This window comes from Artemia sp. Qi Xiang Cuo, chromosome 13, assembly GCF_049724085.1.
Source record: "Artemia sp. Qi Xiang Cuo chromosome 13, ASM4972408v1, whole genome shotgun sequence".
Taxonomy (NCBI): Eukaryota; Metazoa; Arthropoda; class Branchiopoda; order Anostraca; family Artemiidae; genus Artemia; species Artemia sp. Qi Xiang Cuo.
The window spans coordinates 11,665,237-11,680,496 of NC_142806.1; the positions used below are offsets into that span (position 1 = coordinate 11,665,237).

The 15,260-nt window shown below is 35.0% G+C and overlaps 1 protein-coding gene across 2 annotated transcripts in view; it reads right to left on the reverse strand.

Annotated features, from left to right (window-relative positions):
* The window catches only part of LOC148944949 (Ig-like and fibronectin type-III domain-containing protein 2), a 321,570-nt gene extending 310,297 nt beyond the window's left edge, over positions 1–11,273 (reverse strand). The window contains exons 1-2 of one of the 2 annotated variants that reach the window (XM_089099394.1): positions 11,174–11,273; positions 2,999–3,062 (exon numbers count right to left, since the gene is read on the reverse strand). In XM_089099394.1, coding sequence (XP_088955520.1) covers positions 2,999–3,047 — 49 coding nt within the window. In that variant the 5' untranslated portion in view covers positions 3,048–3,062; positions 11,174–11,273. Of the gene's footprint in view, positions 1–2,998; positions 3,063–6,083; positions 6,195–11,173 lie in introns of those variants that run through there. The other variant, XM_089099393.1, reaches the window with a different exon arrangement.
* Between the last annotated feature and the right edge of the window lie 3,987 nt (positions 11,274–15,260).

Sequence of the window (15,260 nt, forward strand, 5' to 3'; positions counted from 1 at the left end):
GTTAATTTCGTCGAGAAAACCTCAGAGACAGAAAAAGGAATGGAGGCCAGATTCACGCTAGTTCGTGTGATTTATTCCATTTTTCCACAACAAAAATTCCCTTGTAGTTACATAGCACGACCAAGATCGTATCCAGTGGGAGGGGTTACGGGGTAGGCCCCCCTCCCGTAAAATTTTCGTCCGGCTCGTAAGAACGTAAAAGAAATACATTGTTGATTTGACAATTTTTTTATGCGTTTTTAAAGGTTTTTTGTAACCCCCCAAACAAACAAAAATCATGGATACGCTCTTGAACGTGAAAAAATTGTAGCGACGAATCCTAACCCCCCAAACAAACAAAAATCATGGATACGCTGTTGAACGTGACAAAATTGTAGCGACGAATCCTAAGCGTGAAATTTTGCAACTCCTGACCTATCTTGTTTTTGCTATTGCTACGGAGAACAACCTCGGTTTTGCCGCTCGTTTCACCAGAAAATATTTTTTCAATATTAAAAATATAAGAAAAAACAGAAATGGGAATTGTAGCACAACTTTGCTTTTAAACCATCCTCTCCCTTTTACTTTACATCTTATGGCTCATTTTGATACATTTACTTACATCTTATGGCTCATTTTGATACACTTGAGGGTATGGTAGTTCACAAAAAGACTAAAGCGTCGGGCAATAAACTGCATACTAAAATTCCTTAAACCTGCCCCTTCCTGATAAATAGCCTTTTTCTTAGCAATCGCTGTCACAAAAAACAAGAGAAGGGCATGGCTTCTGAAAATAAAAACCAACTTCAGAGGGACGGAGAAACTAGCGTTGCCACTGGGCCGCTATTCTGTGGAGTCCCCAATCCAAAAAAGTGGCTTTTTGGATAACTCACATATACTATAACTCATATAACTATATAACTATATGTGAGTTATACTATATAACTATGACTTACATAAATACAAAACTCACAAACTCTTCCCATAGACATACTAAGATTTGGCAAGGAGTCATTTGAGAGGGGAAAGTGGTCAGCGATTATATCAAAACTTCAAATTTGACAATATGAATTTTATGTTAGAATTATAGAAAATAATAGGAAATATCTTGACATTTCCGAGGAGCCAGGTCCTGAAAACCCCTCTCTGTATATACAAGCGTACCTACCTCCCATCCCTAAAGTATTTTAATCTTCAATGTGTTCTTATTTGGCATTACTTGTCATTAGGTCATTATTTGTCATTATTTGAAATTATCATTCCTCACTTCTATCAATCTATCCTTTCACGGTAAATAGCCCGTTTTCAGCAATCACTATAATTTTTAGAGAACCAAGAGGAGGCCATGTCCTCTCACCAATTTCAGGGCTGGGGAGACTATACATTGCCCCTGGCACAATACTTCGAGGGATCAATTCCCCAATCCAAAAAACACTTTTTGTTTAATATAAAATCATAAACTTTTTCCGCTGGCATATTGGGACCTAACAAGGAGTTATTTAGGATAGGGGGAAGGGGGAACGCAACATGCATCAAAACAGAAAATCTGACAACTTGAAGTAAAATTAATAGGAAACGTCTTGACAATTAGAAAACCGTGGAGTTATTCGACCCATCCTAGGAGGGTATTTACGCCTTGTTTCCTCTTTCTGTGCCCAGTTAGGGAGTGGACTGGAGCCATTCATGAAGCTTCGTTTACTGACCCCCCCCCCTCCCACCTTAGTTTAGAAATTAAACATATGTTTGGGTAACTATGCAGGGGAAAGAACCCGGCAAGAGTGATACATCCGTCTAAACTAAATAAAATGACAAGGCCGTATCTAGGATTTTTCTTGAGGGGAGGGGGGGGGTAGAAAAAATAAAATTCAAAAAACGTCTCCGAAAATTTTATTTGCATTTTGATATGTTTTTACGAGTCGGACAAACAATTTTGACGGTGGGGGGGAGACATACCCCTTAAAGCCTTTCCCTAGATATGGCCTCGTAAGATAATAATAAATTTCTTGCTTTATTCATGCCAGAGCAGCTCCATTTAATTAATTTTTATATTCACTCTCAGTTTAATTAAATCCTAACAGCAAATTTAGTGTTTTGCCTAATCCTAGGCTATATCCAGGCATTAGGGGGGTCGTAATTGGGATTCAATGAAACTGAAAGTGACTATAAAATAAATTAGATTGTTTCTCTAATAAGAAAAAGCAATAATAGGGCTGTGATAGTAGTGAGTTTAGAAGGAGAATGCGATGCAAGATTACTGTCAGATCTGGTAAGTGAAGGGCTGTTATGTGAGCTTGCATAAATACTTGGGTACTGTTGCATTATGCGGGCAGCGCTATATACTGTATCAAGGAAACTAGAAACGAATCCCGCCAAACAGGCTATTTGCAAGAGACCGCTATAAAGAAATGGAATGCAAAGCGTGGTCTTTATTGCGTTTACGATATTTAAACTGTTGTTTTTTGGGGTTTAGGGGGGGGGGTACCTCGGTTAGGTTAGAGTACGTATTTAATATATGATATGCCCCCCCCCCTCTTGGATACGCAGCCCACCTCTTGAACTAAACAAGTTCCATCGATTGGTCAAGTCCTTGTCCTCCTTAAGGACTTCTTTCTCAAGATAAACGGAATTGTCCGTCTTTTGAAATTTCATTATATCATCTTTACGCTTAAAAAGATCGATAGGAAATAGTGTATTTGGTATCAAATCGGAATGGTCGTTTTTCAAATTTTTAGAAATATTTCCTTCTACCAACTATGGGTAGAAACAGAAATCAAATAGTAAAAAACAGTAATAACACCATTTCGCGTTCAATATTTTTATATTCTATAAGAGGTTGGAGAGTTAAAACGAAAAAAAAACCCTACATAAATATTTTGCAAGAATAGTTATGCTAATACTGTATTTCCTAACTAGTGTTACCAAAAAATCCAAATTACGTTATTTTAGTTGTTTTTTTTCCTCTTCTTTAAATGTATCTAAAGTAACATAGTGCTTTTTGATAATGATAAAAAAATCTCACCTCCTTTGGCCAATGGAATAATAAATATCCAAAAAAGTAAAATCTTCATCCTTTCACGTGTCACCTGCAAAACACAGAATAAGAATTAAACTACATAGTCTACAACTAAAACAACCTGACGTCATTGGGTATGTAAATCAACCGAAACTAGTGTGTCTTCTTTTTTCTGCAATGTTGTTATTAAGAGAAGGTCATTCCTAAGGTTTAATGAACCGCCGGATTCTGGCCTAAAAAAACATAATTACAATTCCAATCTCAAAGACTATTTAACGGACGAACCTTCCCTTCAAAATTATTGCACAAACACACACACATATAATATATATATATATATATATATATATATATATATATATATATATATATATATATATATATATATATATATATATATATATATATATATATATATATATATATATATATATATATATATATATATATATATATATATATATATATATATATATATATAAATATTATATAATATTATATTTTATATATATATATAAATATTCCGGAATCTTTGTGCGATTCTTATTCTAATCATCCGATAATGGCTTTCTTTAATCATTCCCCTATCCGAACTTTATTCATTACTGGGTTCTTCTGTCTAGGGAAAATATGCCAAATATGCCTGTGTATTCCTGACAAAAACCTTTCATATGGTTAAAAATACTTGTTACATTTGGTGCTAAAAATTCACACGGACAAGCTGTATTTAGAGTCTTTAAGAACAATAAAGGCAACAATACTAACCTCCAAAATGAAATAAATAGCAATAAAAAAATTCTAATATACTCATCAATTAATTGCTCAATTTATATATCGATTGGTGAAAACAGAAGAAAAAAAACGCGAGCTCACTGTAGCGGGCACGATACTCAAGTTTCAGACATACTTTTACATCATAAAAAGGATTGAAAATCTTTGAAACAATCACTCGCAAACGAATGGTAAAAAAATTTCCCTCCAATAGCTTAAAAACATTGATTCAATTTTTTTTTTCTATTTTGGTGAATAAGATGAGTTATTATCAGTCCCTTAGCGAAAAGCTATTTCCAGAGCGGCCTCAACGCATGAATCCAACTCTAAGGTACCCCCCCCCCACCAAAAAAAATCCCCCCACCACACACGATTCCAGAAGGGATTCTGGAATATTCTACCTACCCATATCTCAAAGTACAGGTAGAATATTAGGTGTAGAATTTCTTATTATAGTACTCATTTTTCATGTTTTTTATTTGTCTAATTCTATTTTCGTGATTTTGGGGGATTGAGTAATCATAGCGGGGTGAGATAAAGCTTAAAGTAAATAATTTTGAAATATTAAATTATTGGCAACTGTAGAAGGGCTGCCCTATGATGGAAGTGCACAGAGATACAGGCTGGACTAAGAAATACGCGTAGTTAATTCCTGTTGACTGTCTCTGGTTCCGACATCGATAGTATATGATACCAGCAAGGCCGTATCCAGGGAGGGAGGTTACCCAGTTTGAACACCCCCCCCGAAATTTTTTGCCGAGTCAAAAATAAGTCGAAAATTAGTAAAACCTAGGTAAAAAAAGAAATTAGTCAAAAATTGAGTAAAAAATTAGTAACCCCCCCCCCCGAAAAAAAAATCCTGGATCCGCCCTTGGATACCAGTTCACCTCTAGCGATCGAGAACGCGCCCAATAGGCGTACATCAAAATATTTCCCCGCCTGTAGTACCTTTATGGGGCTTTTTTCTTTAACATAATTCAAATAATATAAGAGTCAAACTCAAGTTAGAACCAATGAATTTTAAAATGGACAGAATTCTTTATTTCAAACAAAGTATAATCACCTACGGAACAAGTACTGACAAAACTCACCAAAAGTGACCCCGCGTACCTCAGCGCCTCTAGACACAAAGTGCTGTACTACTTAATCGCTCCGAGCCAAAGTACTTTGCTACGGGTCAATAAATTATGCTAGAGCGTGATTCAGGCGACAAGTGACCTGGAAAGTTTCATTGAATAGTGTAAGTACTGTATTTAGTTGCCAGGTTTGCATAGATATGGAATCGTCTCCGGGGACGTGGACAAAGTGTCGCTTTTCTTGTGTGGAGAGGATAGGTTTTGTCAGTACTTGTTCCGTGGGTGATTATACTTTGATTTCAAATAAGCAAGCAAATTGGTTACTTATTTCAAAATACGAAAAAAGAGAATTAAAACAAATATCATAACCATATATCTGCATCATATATCTGCACCAATCTGCACCATATATTCTATCTGTATTTTGGAGTATAGGTGGAAGATTCCAGAGTCCATTCTTTTCTTCATCCATTGTGGTATAAGCCGAGAATTGGGACTATTGAGAAGGAGGCATGTTAAGAAATAAATTCTGACTTCATAATATGCAGAATAGTTTTAGTTAACAAATTTTGAAGGCACTTCCACTACACTTTTTCCCCTTTCCTAATGTACAAGTATATAGCCCAAAATATTTCCCATACATTTTGCCATGCGTCACTCTTGTTTCAACCCGTGTACGCGTAAATTGAATCAACTCTGACGATGTCAATAAATGGAAAAACACAAGGGAAGTATGTAATTTAGGCTACATATTTTTACATTAGGTAGGGGGGTTGTAAAGTATAGTGGAAGCGCCTTCAAAATTTGTTCAATTTTTCTGCATATTATGAAGTAAGAATTGTTTTCTTAACATGTTTCCTTCTAAATAGTCCGGATTCCAGGCTTACACCAGACATCCTGCGCCATATATTCTGCCTATTTCTTAGAATATAGGACGAATATTCCAAAGACCCTTCATTCATTTTATTTACCATACTTTCCCTTTTCCTACAAGATTTTAATTATGGAGGGGGATTTCCGGGGGGTATTATCCACAGGGGGTGGGGGATTGTCTGGAGAAATTAACCGGACACCGAATCCAACAGGCCCACCGAAAATTTAGATTATTCCCAACCCAAGTTTCAAAGGGACCCCCAAAGTAAGACTACTTTTTTTTGAATTTTGGAAACTCAAAGACCGCAAATTTTTAATTTTTCTTAAACAGAATCTGTAATCGAGCTAGACAAGTAAAAACAAGCCCTTACTCTTGTCATCTACTTTCCGACACCAATGGAGCTCACTTCACAGAAAAGAAAAACCTTATCAGAGTAAACCCTTTACTTCCTCTCTGCTCAAAGGCTAACTAGTAGACTAGATACTGAGCCTATTCATTCACATCTAAAATGTATTCTGCTCGGAGATCGCGCCGAAAACTAACTAGCTAAAAGACTGAGCGCATTTCAGGAGAAAACCGAGGGATGCTACACCGGTAAACATCGGAAACACATATTTACAATCTGATGTATTTTATGTCATGGGCGTACGTAGGGAGGAGAGGGGAGGCTCAGGACCAACCTCCCCCTAGAATCATAAATTTTTCTGAGCATTCCGTATTCAAAACGTCAAATAAAATTTGTTTCGTAATTAGTGTCCTTTAACCGCCCCCCCCCCCAAGAAAAATGCTATGTATGCACCTGTTTTAAATGTGTTAAAAACAACTATTCTTCACATAAAAGTAAAGATCAACGTTAAACTGAGCAGATATTTTCGCTAAATATGAGACAAGGATGGCCACCTCCTTCCTCCCACTTTTTCTTCAGAGTTTAACCTACATTTAAATGAATATTAAATTGTGAAAACTAGTCTCAAATGTTCTTAAGGGCAATAGCTAAGGAACTGAATGTTTGTACTGAAAGAAAGAGTTTCAATATATCATCAAGACTTGTTGACAAGATTCGTGTTATTGCTATGAGCCACTTAATTCAGATTAAAAACGTAAAAACGAAGGAAATCAGGGCAACTTCAGGAGGTGAGAGATTCTATTACTACTAATAGCAACTCACTACAGTCCCGTGCAGCCTGAGGCCGACACAGCTACGCACGCTCCTCCTCCATCTTAGTCTAACCAAAGCTTCCTTCTTTAAACCATTCCAAAAAGTCCATTTTTCCTTAAATCTTTCCTTACGACGTCCTCCTGTTCGATTCTGGGACAATCTGCTTTTCGTTTGGCCGTAGATTGTTGGCCGACTAGGACAATCTTCGGCAATCTATCATCCTTCATCCACAGCACGTGCCCTAACCATCTCAAACCTTCTCTCATTAAAGCCCTAGAAAGCGGGATTGAACCACATTTTTCCGTAAAGCTTACTGTTTGAAATACGGCCGGCCAGTCACACTTTTATCCAACAAATCCGTAGACAACTTCTCTGGGAACATCTAATACATACTTCTCCGGATTATTTCACCCTTTCATTCTTTAGAGAGTTCAAATTCTTGGATATGGGGCAGTGACATCTGCTCTCTTCTTTCCATATTTAGATTGGAACAAGGTAACAGTTATTGACAGCTCGTTACGATAGTCAGTTTGATATTTTCACCTCACTAAGCTGTTCAACCTCCTGAACAGTTTTTCAACCACTCCAATGCTGAATGGAATAATTAAAGTCATTACACCAGTATTTTCAGATGGCACCAGTCAGATGGCACCATGACACAAAAATCTTTGGCACCAGTCCTTATGTTCAATATATACATGCAACTTTCATTGGCAGACACATTTTCAGGCATTTTTTAGCATTTCAGTCAAAGTTTAGTGTATCCAGACAACACCAATCTTCACTTCATCCTAGTGGCGTAATTTCGCCAAAATCTGGGGGTGAGGAGTTGTAGCCAATTTTCCCAAATCAAGTGAATTATATAGTACCATAAAGGCAGAGAGATACTAAAGAAAATTGACCTGTTTCTCGGGAGGTTTGAATTATGCAGGCTTATCTTAGTTTTGGCAATATTTTTACAGAAACTAAATTTAAGGTCTGGAGGGAGCAGTTCCCCCTTTCCCTATAGTAGATTAAGCCTCTGATCCGGGGATGCTAAATATATGAAGATAAAGAAATATGGATATAAGGTCCACATCTTTGGCAAATTTCAGTGCCAATACTTTTATAAATTCAAAAGTAGGGCCTTCTAGCTTTCAGCTTCCTCTCATTTGGGCAATCATTTGTCCATTGACGTGAACAAGATAGGAAAGTCGAAAATTCTTAACTATAGGCTTATAAGTATCCCTCCCGGATACCCGCCCCCCAATAATTGTAAACTACAAAAAGAAACTTTGAAAAAAAATCAATAATGAAAAAAAATTAGTTCTTTTTATTTTCTTAAAAATAATTGAATTTTTTATCTGCAGGTTCTAAAATATACTGGGGATACTATACCACTCGGATTCTTTGAAGTTGCACACATATTGTGGAAAGGTTTAAGGGAAGTAGGAAGTAAAACTTGTATTTAATGTTCTATGTTAACAAAACACATGTTGACTTCTTAGTTTCTTCCCCTAAAATTGACAAGGATATTTTTGTAAACTTTATGTTGTATGCTTAAAATAAACTAAAAACGAACAAAACTTAATTTTAAAAAAACGAAGTGTTTCTAGTGTTTCTTAGGGAAGTAAAGAGCAAAGTTATAACTTAAAACAAACAAAGATTATTGTTTCACAGATTGTGAAATATATATATATATATATATATATATATATATATATATATATATATATATATATATATATATATATATATATATATATATATGAACTAATATTTTTTAATTGATTTATCGCTAAAAATGAAAAAATGAAATGAAAAACACACTTAGACTGCTAAGACATTTAATTTAAGGTTAAGGCGTAATAAATTTAATAAGTTTGATAAATTTAAACTTTAAGTAAAGAGCTTTAGTTTAAAGTTGGTCAAATGTTTTGTTTATGTTTAAAATATAAATAAATATAAGTTATACCCGGCTAACTGACCGTATTTCAAACAGCAGACTGTACGAAATGTGTGGATCAATCCCGCTTTCTATGGCTATAATGAGAGAAATATTGAAATGACTAGGGCACGTTCTGCGGATGAAGGATGACAAATTGCCAAAGATTGTCCTTTTCGGCCAACCATTTAAGGCTAAGCGAAAAGCAGGTGGCCCGCGGCAGGGGCGGGAAGATGTCATAAAGAAAGGTTTAAAGGAAATGGGAACTTCCTAGGAGGGTGTAAAGAGGGAGGCTTTGAACAGATTGAGACAGAGGAGGAGTGTTCGTAGCTGTGTTGGCCTCAGGCGACTTAGTGCTGCGGTGAGTGGTTAGTAGTAGTTGTTGTTGTTTTGCAATTTTCTGCAGATTCCTCAGACAAATATCAAGGAGGGGGTCGCCTATCTCCTCGTGGACATAAGAAAATAATCGTCCTATAAACCGTGGTTTCTTGACACACAAATATTTATCATTATTAATAAGTAATATAATTGTAAAAAAAATAGTGAATATTTCAGAAAGGTGATTAACTTTCTTAGCTAAAACATAAATATACCATGCGAGTACCCTTTCAACACTCTTCTAAATATAATAATTGCTACGTCGCGAATTTGCAAGACCCAGCAACCATATGCAACCCAGGGTATGTGTTTACACATTAGGGGGGGGGGGGTAAAGCTCATTTCCGACGCAAATGAATCTTATATTTCGATTCAGGATTAAATTCTGATTTTAAACAAATGTATCTTTCTTTGTAAGCCCCATAGTGAGTGAGGCGGAAAATCTGACAGAACAACTAATATAGCCCTATGGTATATACAAAGTCTGCAGATTTTCCCGGAATTATTTTTGTACACCACCAAAAGCCGCAAACCAAATGCCGCATAAAGCCACATTTTTCCGGAATTATTTTTGTACACCACCAAAAGCCGCATAAAACAGCATTTTCCCGGAATTATTTTTGTACACCACCAAAAGCCGCAAACCAAAAGCCGCATAAAGCCGCATTTTCCCGGAATTATTTTTGTACACCACCAAAAGCCGCAAACCAAAAGCCGCATAAAGCCGCATTTTCCCGGAATTATTTTTGTACACCACCAAAAGCCGCAAACCAAAAGCCGCATAAAGCCGCATTTTCCCAGAATTATTTTTGTACACCACCAAAAGCCGCAAACCAAAAGCCGCATAAAGCCGCATTTTTCCGGAATTATTTTTGTACACCACCAAAAGCCGCATAAAGCCGCATTTTCCCGGAATTATTTTTGTACACCACCAAAAGCCGCAAACTTTTATAAATAGCCCTGGACTATATCCCGGCACTGGAGCGAAGGGGAGGGGGGTTGGATAAAATCATGACGGTGGTGATTATTTAATTTGGGAAGAGTGTTGATTAGGAAATAGGATGATACGCTAAAGTTTTAGCAAGTGAATTGATGACCTTTCCAAAATGTTTACGGAAAATCTGAGTATTTTCCGTATGTATCATCAGCTCAGAGACTATTCCCTTACAAGCCTACCTACACTAGCCAGAATTGCAGTTGCAGCGATAGCTGTAATCTAGTAAAGGGGGAACCACGGCCCATACCAACCAAAAGTTTAAAACGAGTTTAAAAAAATTCGTTTAAAAAAAATAGCTTAAAAAATAGCACATTGCTTAAAACACAAATTTGACACAACAATACAGGATTAGAAGCAAAAATAAAACCTCAGGTGATCTACACAAGATTAAACGATAATTCATAAGTTTCAAAGTAATGTTTAGTACTTATGCATTGTAACTAAACCAGCGCTATACACGAAAGAAGTCACGTTTGATTAATGCTAATGAAATAAAATAAAATTGGATGAATATATAGTAGTTTAGAAACAAATTTGGGCTATATATTTGCACATTAGGGGGGGGGGGTAATCATAGCATATATTAAATACGTGACCAAACCTAGGTAACTCCCCCCCTAAACCCCAAAAACAAGAGTTTAAATATTGTAAACACAATAACAAATCACGCTTTGCAATCAATTTAGATAGTAAATACCCGTTTGACGGGTTTCCATGTCTGGTTTCCTTGTACAATCTATAGCGCTGGTTTAGTTATAGTGCATAGGCACCTAGTATTTTACCGGCCAATAAACCAATAAATTATATGACACGACTTTAACTCTCTGAAAACTCAAGAAAGCTTAGTTTTCAGTAAAATGTTAGTTTTTCAGAATTCTAAAAATATGGGGAAATATCACGAACCAGTTTATCTGAAAAAGAATTTCAAAAATATGTTGTATAAACTGTGAAAACTTGCATGTACTGAAAAGTCTTTTTAAAATTAATGGTAATATGGCTTACCTTAAAACAGAATACCAACCATTAGCCACTTTTAGACTTATCCAAATGAAAGAAGTTCAACAGACTAAGATCACTTTCACTCTTCACTCCCCCTGTTTCAACATATTTTCCAGAAACAGCGCACCAAAGCTTAATACCTCTTTCGGACAGACACTGACAAAATCTTTGTCTTTTTCAAGCTCTTATTGTCAACTCAAAGATACAAGGCACAGCGTTTTCCTTCTTTTATTGCAACTAGGCAAATTAGTGCTCTTACCAGGGCCGTATCCAAGAATTTTGTCAGGGGGGGTAACACAGAAAAATTGTTGCTCAGGAGGGAGGGACTACTAGGATAGTAAAGCAGGGATTTAGCTCCTGTAAACTTTGTCTAACCGTCTAAAATAAAGGTTTGTTACTTGCACATTTAAGGCCACTTGACGAGCCAGAAATATTTTTGGTTTTTTAGGAGAAATATTTTTTTACCTACGTTCTTACGACTAATTGTTTTAAGAAGCTGGGTTCGGGGGGGGGAATCGAATCCCCCTCAATGGTACGGCCCAGCCTGTTACAATAGCGTCTTCTAGTTGAAGAGTTTAGAGTTGGAAATCTCATATCTTTCAGTCACAGAAAAAAATAAGCACAGTCAAACTTCGAAAGGAGGAGGCATCCGAGGATGTTCTCATGAGAGGGGAGATACTAAAAAAAGTGCATTTTAAATACTCAACTCGTTTTTTTTTATTTACACATTTTTTTCAGATTGAAATAAATTAAGCAGATTTTAAGAATTCAGATAAAAAATATAGTATGTATTTAAAGAAATATAACCTTCATTTTAATTGATAATCCTTAACATGGGTTATGTGGTAAATACCCTACCAAGTCATATCATAATTCCAAATTAAAACGAGCAAAATTTCTATCAGTGAATAAATGATAAATAAACGAACAGAAACTAAAATGAATAATCATGCCGAACTCTAAACGAAGAGACACTACCACAATCCGGAATAGTGCTGAATATCTTTATTGATTAAACAATCAATCTACTTTCAATAGCTCTATTCAGAAATCTTGGTTATTATGGGTATTGTATTTCATTTTTGGTGTTGATGTTTTGACAAATAAAAACCAAAATTATGAAAATACTTAGCGTTTTCATTGAAATAGAAATGACATTCATTGTCTGTCTTTGTGTGTGTGTCTGTGTATTGAAGAAAACTTACTGCTTCGCAGTTTATGCAACATATTTTTGAAAAACAATTTCAAATAAACTGGCTCATGATATTTCTCCATATTTGTATTTGTAATATTGTAGAATTTTTAAAAACTAGCGTTTTAGTGAAAACTAAGCTTTCTTGAGTGTTTAGAGAGTTAAAATCGCGTCGTAAAATTTATTGATTTCATGGCTGGTAAAATATTATTAAGAAACTTATAAAGCATTGCTTTTTTTGTGCAGGCCATCTAAGGATTTATTTTTTGCTTCTAATCCTGTTTTGTTGCGTCGCTTTTGGGTTTTAAGTAAAGCGTTTTTTTTTTTTTTTTTTTTTTTTTTTTTTTTTTTTTAACTAGGATCTTTCAAAGCAATTTTTTTAAACTCAATAGGTTTTTTTAACCTGTTTTCAAACGTTTGGTGTAGTATGGGTCTTTGTTCACTCTTTACTAGGTTACAGCTATCTTTATAGCTAGTCCTTGTATGACATTACATTAAAAAACACTTTCCAAAAAATAAGTTTTTCAGAGATAAGTAAAGGCCATTTTAAACTTAAACTCAGCAAATACAAATACCTGTTAAAATTCAAACTCAAAACGACCAGAAATTACTATTAAAGGATAAATGAAACCCAAAACGAAGAGAAACTAAATAAAAAAAATCATAGCAAAAATATACAACAAGTAATAATATAAATGAATAAATAGATATTAAAGCGAGTAATGCTTAGGTTGAATATGAAAATCAAGCTTAAAACGAAAAAAAATATTTTACTATTGAAGTATAAATGAAACGTAAAAAGAAGGGAAATTAAATAAACAATCAATGCGAACAAACATGTAATAGATATTAATGTAAATGAATAAATAAATCTTGAAACGAGTGAAACTTAAACTGGATATACAAATCAAGCTTGAAACGAACAAAAATCACTACAAACAAGAGTTTGGGTATCGCCTCCATCTCTCACTGTAAAAGTCTAAAACCTTTTGCGTCATTGACGCTTTACTGAAACCAATTTTATTACAAATATTTTCTTTTGTACTTAATATTGAAAACAAACATAAAATTAATGTAAAATTTTGAACTGATGAGCTTTCAGCAATTAATATCATGATACATCAAATATTCAGTTTAAATTATTAGTTTTTCTAAAGTTGTTCAAGACGAATATAGTTTCACTACAAACTGGAGTTCGGATATTGCCCCCTTCCTTAATTGTAAGTAAAAACCAAAAGCCTACTGCGTCATTGGCGCTTAACTGAAAACGGATTATATTACAGATATTTTTTTTCCAGTTCTTACAGCATTTAAAATAAAAATAAAATTCAAGTGAAATAAATTCTTGAACTGATGGATATTTCAACAATTAATATCATTATACATCAAATATTCAATTTGACTTTGTTTATACTTTCCGAGACTGTTCAAGACGCATATAGTTTTCAGTAAAGCACCAATGACGCAATACGTTTTAGCCTTTTACAGTGAGATAAGGAGGCGATACCCAAACTCTTGTTCGTAGTGATTTTTGTTCGTTTCAAGCTTGGTTTGCATATTCAAGTTAAGTTTCACTCGTTTTAAAATTTATTTATTCATTTACATTAATATCTATTGCACGTTTTTTTGCATTGATTGTTTATTTAATTTCCCTTCTTTTTACGTTTCATTTATACTTCAATAGTAAAATATTTTTTTTCGTTTTAAGCTTGATTTTCTTATTCAACCTAAGCATTACTCGCTTTAAGATTTGTTTATTCATTTATATTATTACTTGTTGTATGTTTTTTGCTGTGATTGTTTATTTAATTTCTGTTCGTTTTGGATTTCATTTATTCTTTAATAGTAATATCTGGCCGTTTTGATTTTTAATATTAACAGGTATTTTTATCTGCTGAGTTTAAGTTTAAAATGGCTTTTACTTTTCTTTGAAACACTTTTTTTTCGGAAAGTTTTTTTAATTAATTTTTGTTCGTGTTTGATTGAAAAAGTTTAAAGTTTTTAAAAATTCTTTATTTCAAAATCAAACTTTTTTCTAAAAAGTCAAATGTTCATCAAAGTATCAAAACCGGTATCAAAGTAACAATATCAAAGTGAAAAAATGGGTTTGTATCAACCTCGGAGTTTTTATTATCTGATGTTTGAACTATTTTTAACAAAATGGCTATCTCAAATTTTATCGGATGGGTTTGGGGAAAAAGTGTGTGTGGGGGGGGGGGCTAATTTCCCTTTTGTCTATTTAGACACTTTAAAAGTGAACTAGAACTTTATATTTTCAATCAAATGAACCCTCTCTGAAGTTTATATGAGAATCCCTTCTATAAGAACCACATATACCCCCAGAGTGTAACTTAAAACAAATGCCCCTGGGGGGGTTGTGTCGACCCCGGAGTTTTAATATCTGATGTTTGAACTATTTTGAACAAAATGGTCACCTCAAATTTTTATCGGATGGGCTTATCCATCTGATAAACCCATGTGTGTGTGTGTGTGTGTGTGTGTGTGTGTGTGTGTGTGTGTGTGTGTGTGTGTGTGTGTGTGTGTGTGTGTGTGTGTGTGTGTGTGTGTGTGTGTGTGTGTGTGTGTGTGTGTGTGTGTGTGTGTGTGTGTGTGTGTGTGTGTGTGTGTGTGTGTGTGTGTGTGTGTGTGTGTGTGTGTGTGTGTGTGTGTGTGTGTGTGTGTGTGTGTGTGTGTGTGTGTGTGTGTGTGTGTGTGTGTGTGTGTGTGTGTGTGTGTGTGTGTGTGTGTGTGTGTGTGTGTGTGTGTGTGTGTGTGTGTGTGTGTGTGTGTGTGTGTGTGTGTGTGTGTGTGTGTGTGTGTGTGTGTGTGTGTGTGTGTGTGTGTGTGTGTGTGTGTGTGTGTGTGTGTGTGTGTGTGTGTGTGTGTGTGTGTGTGTTT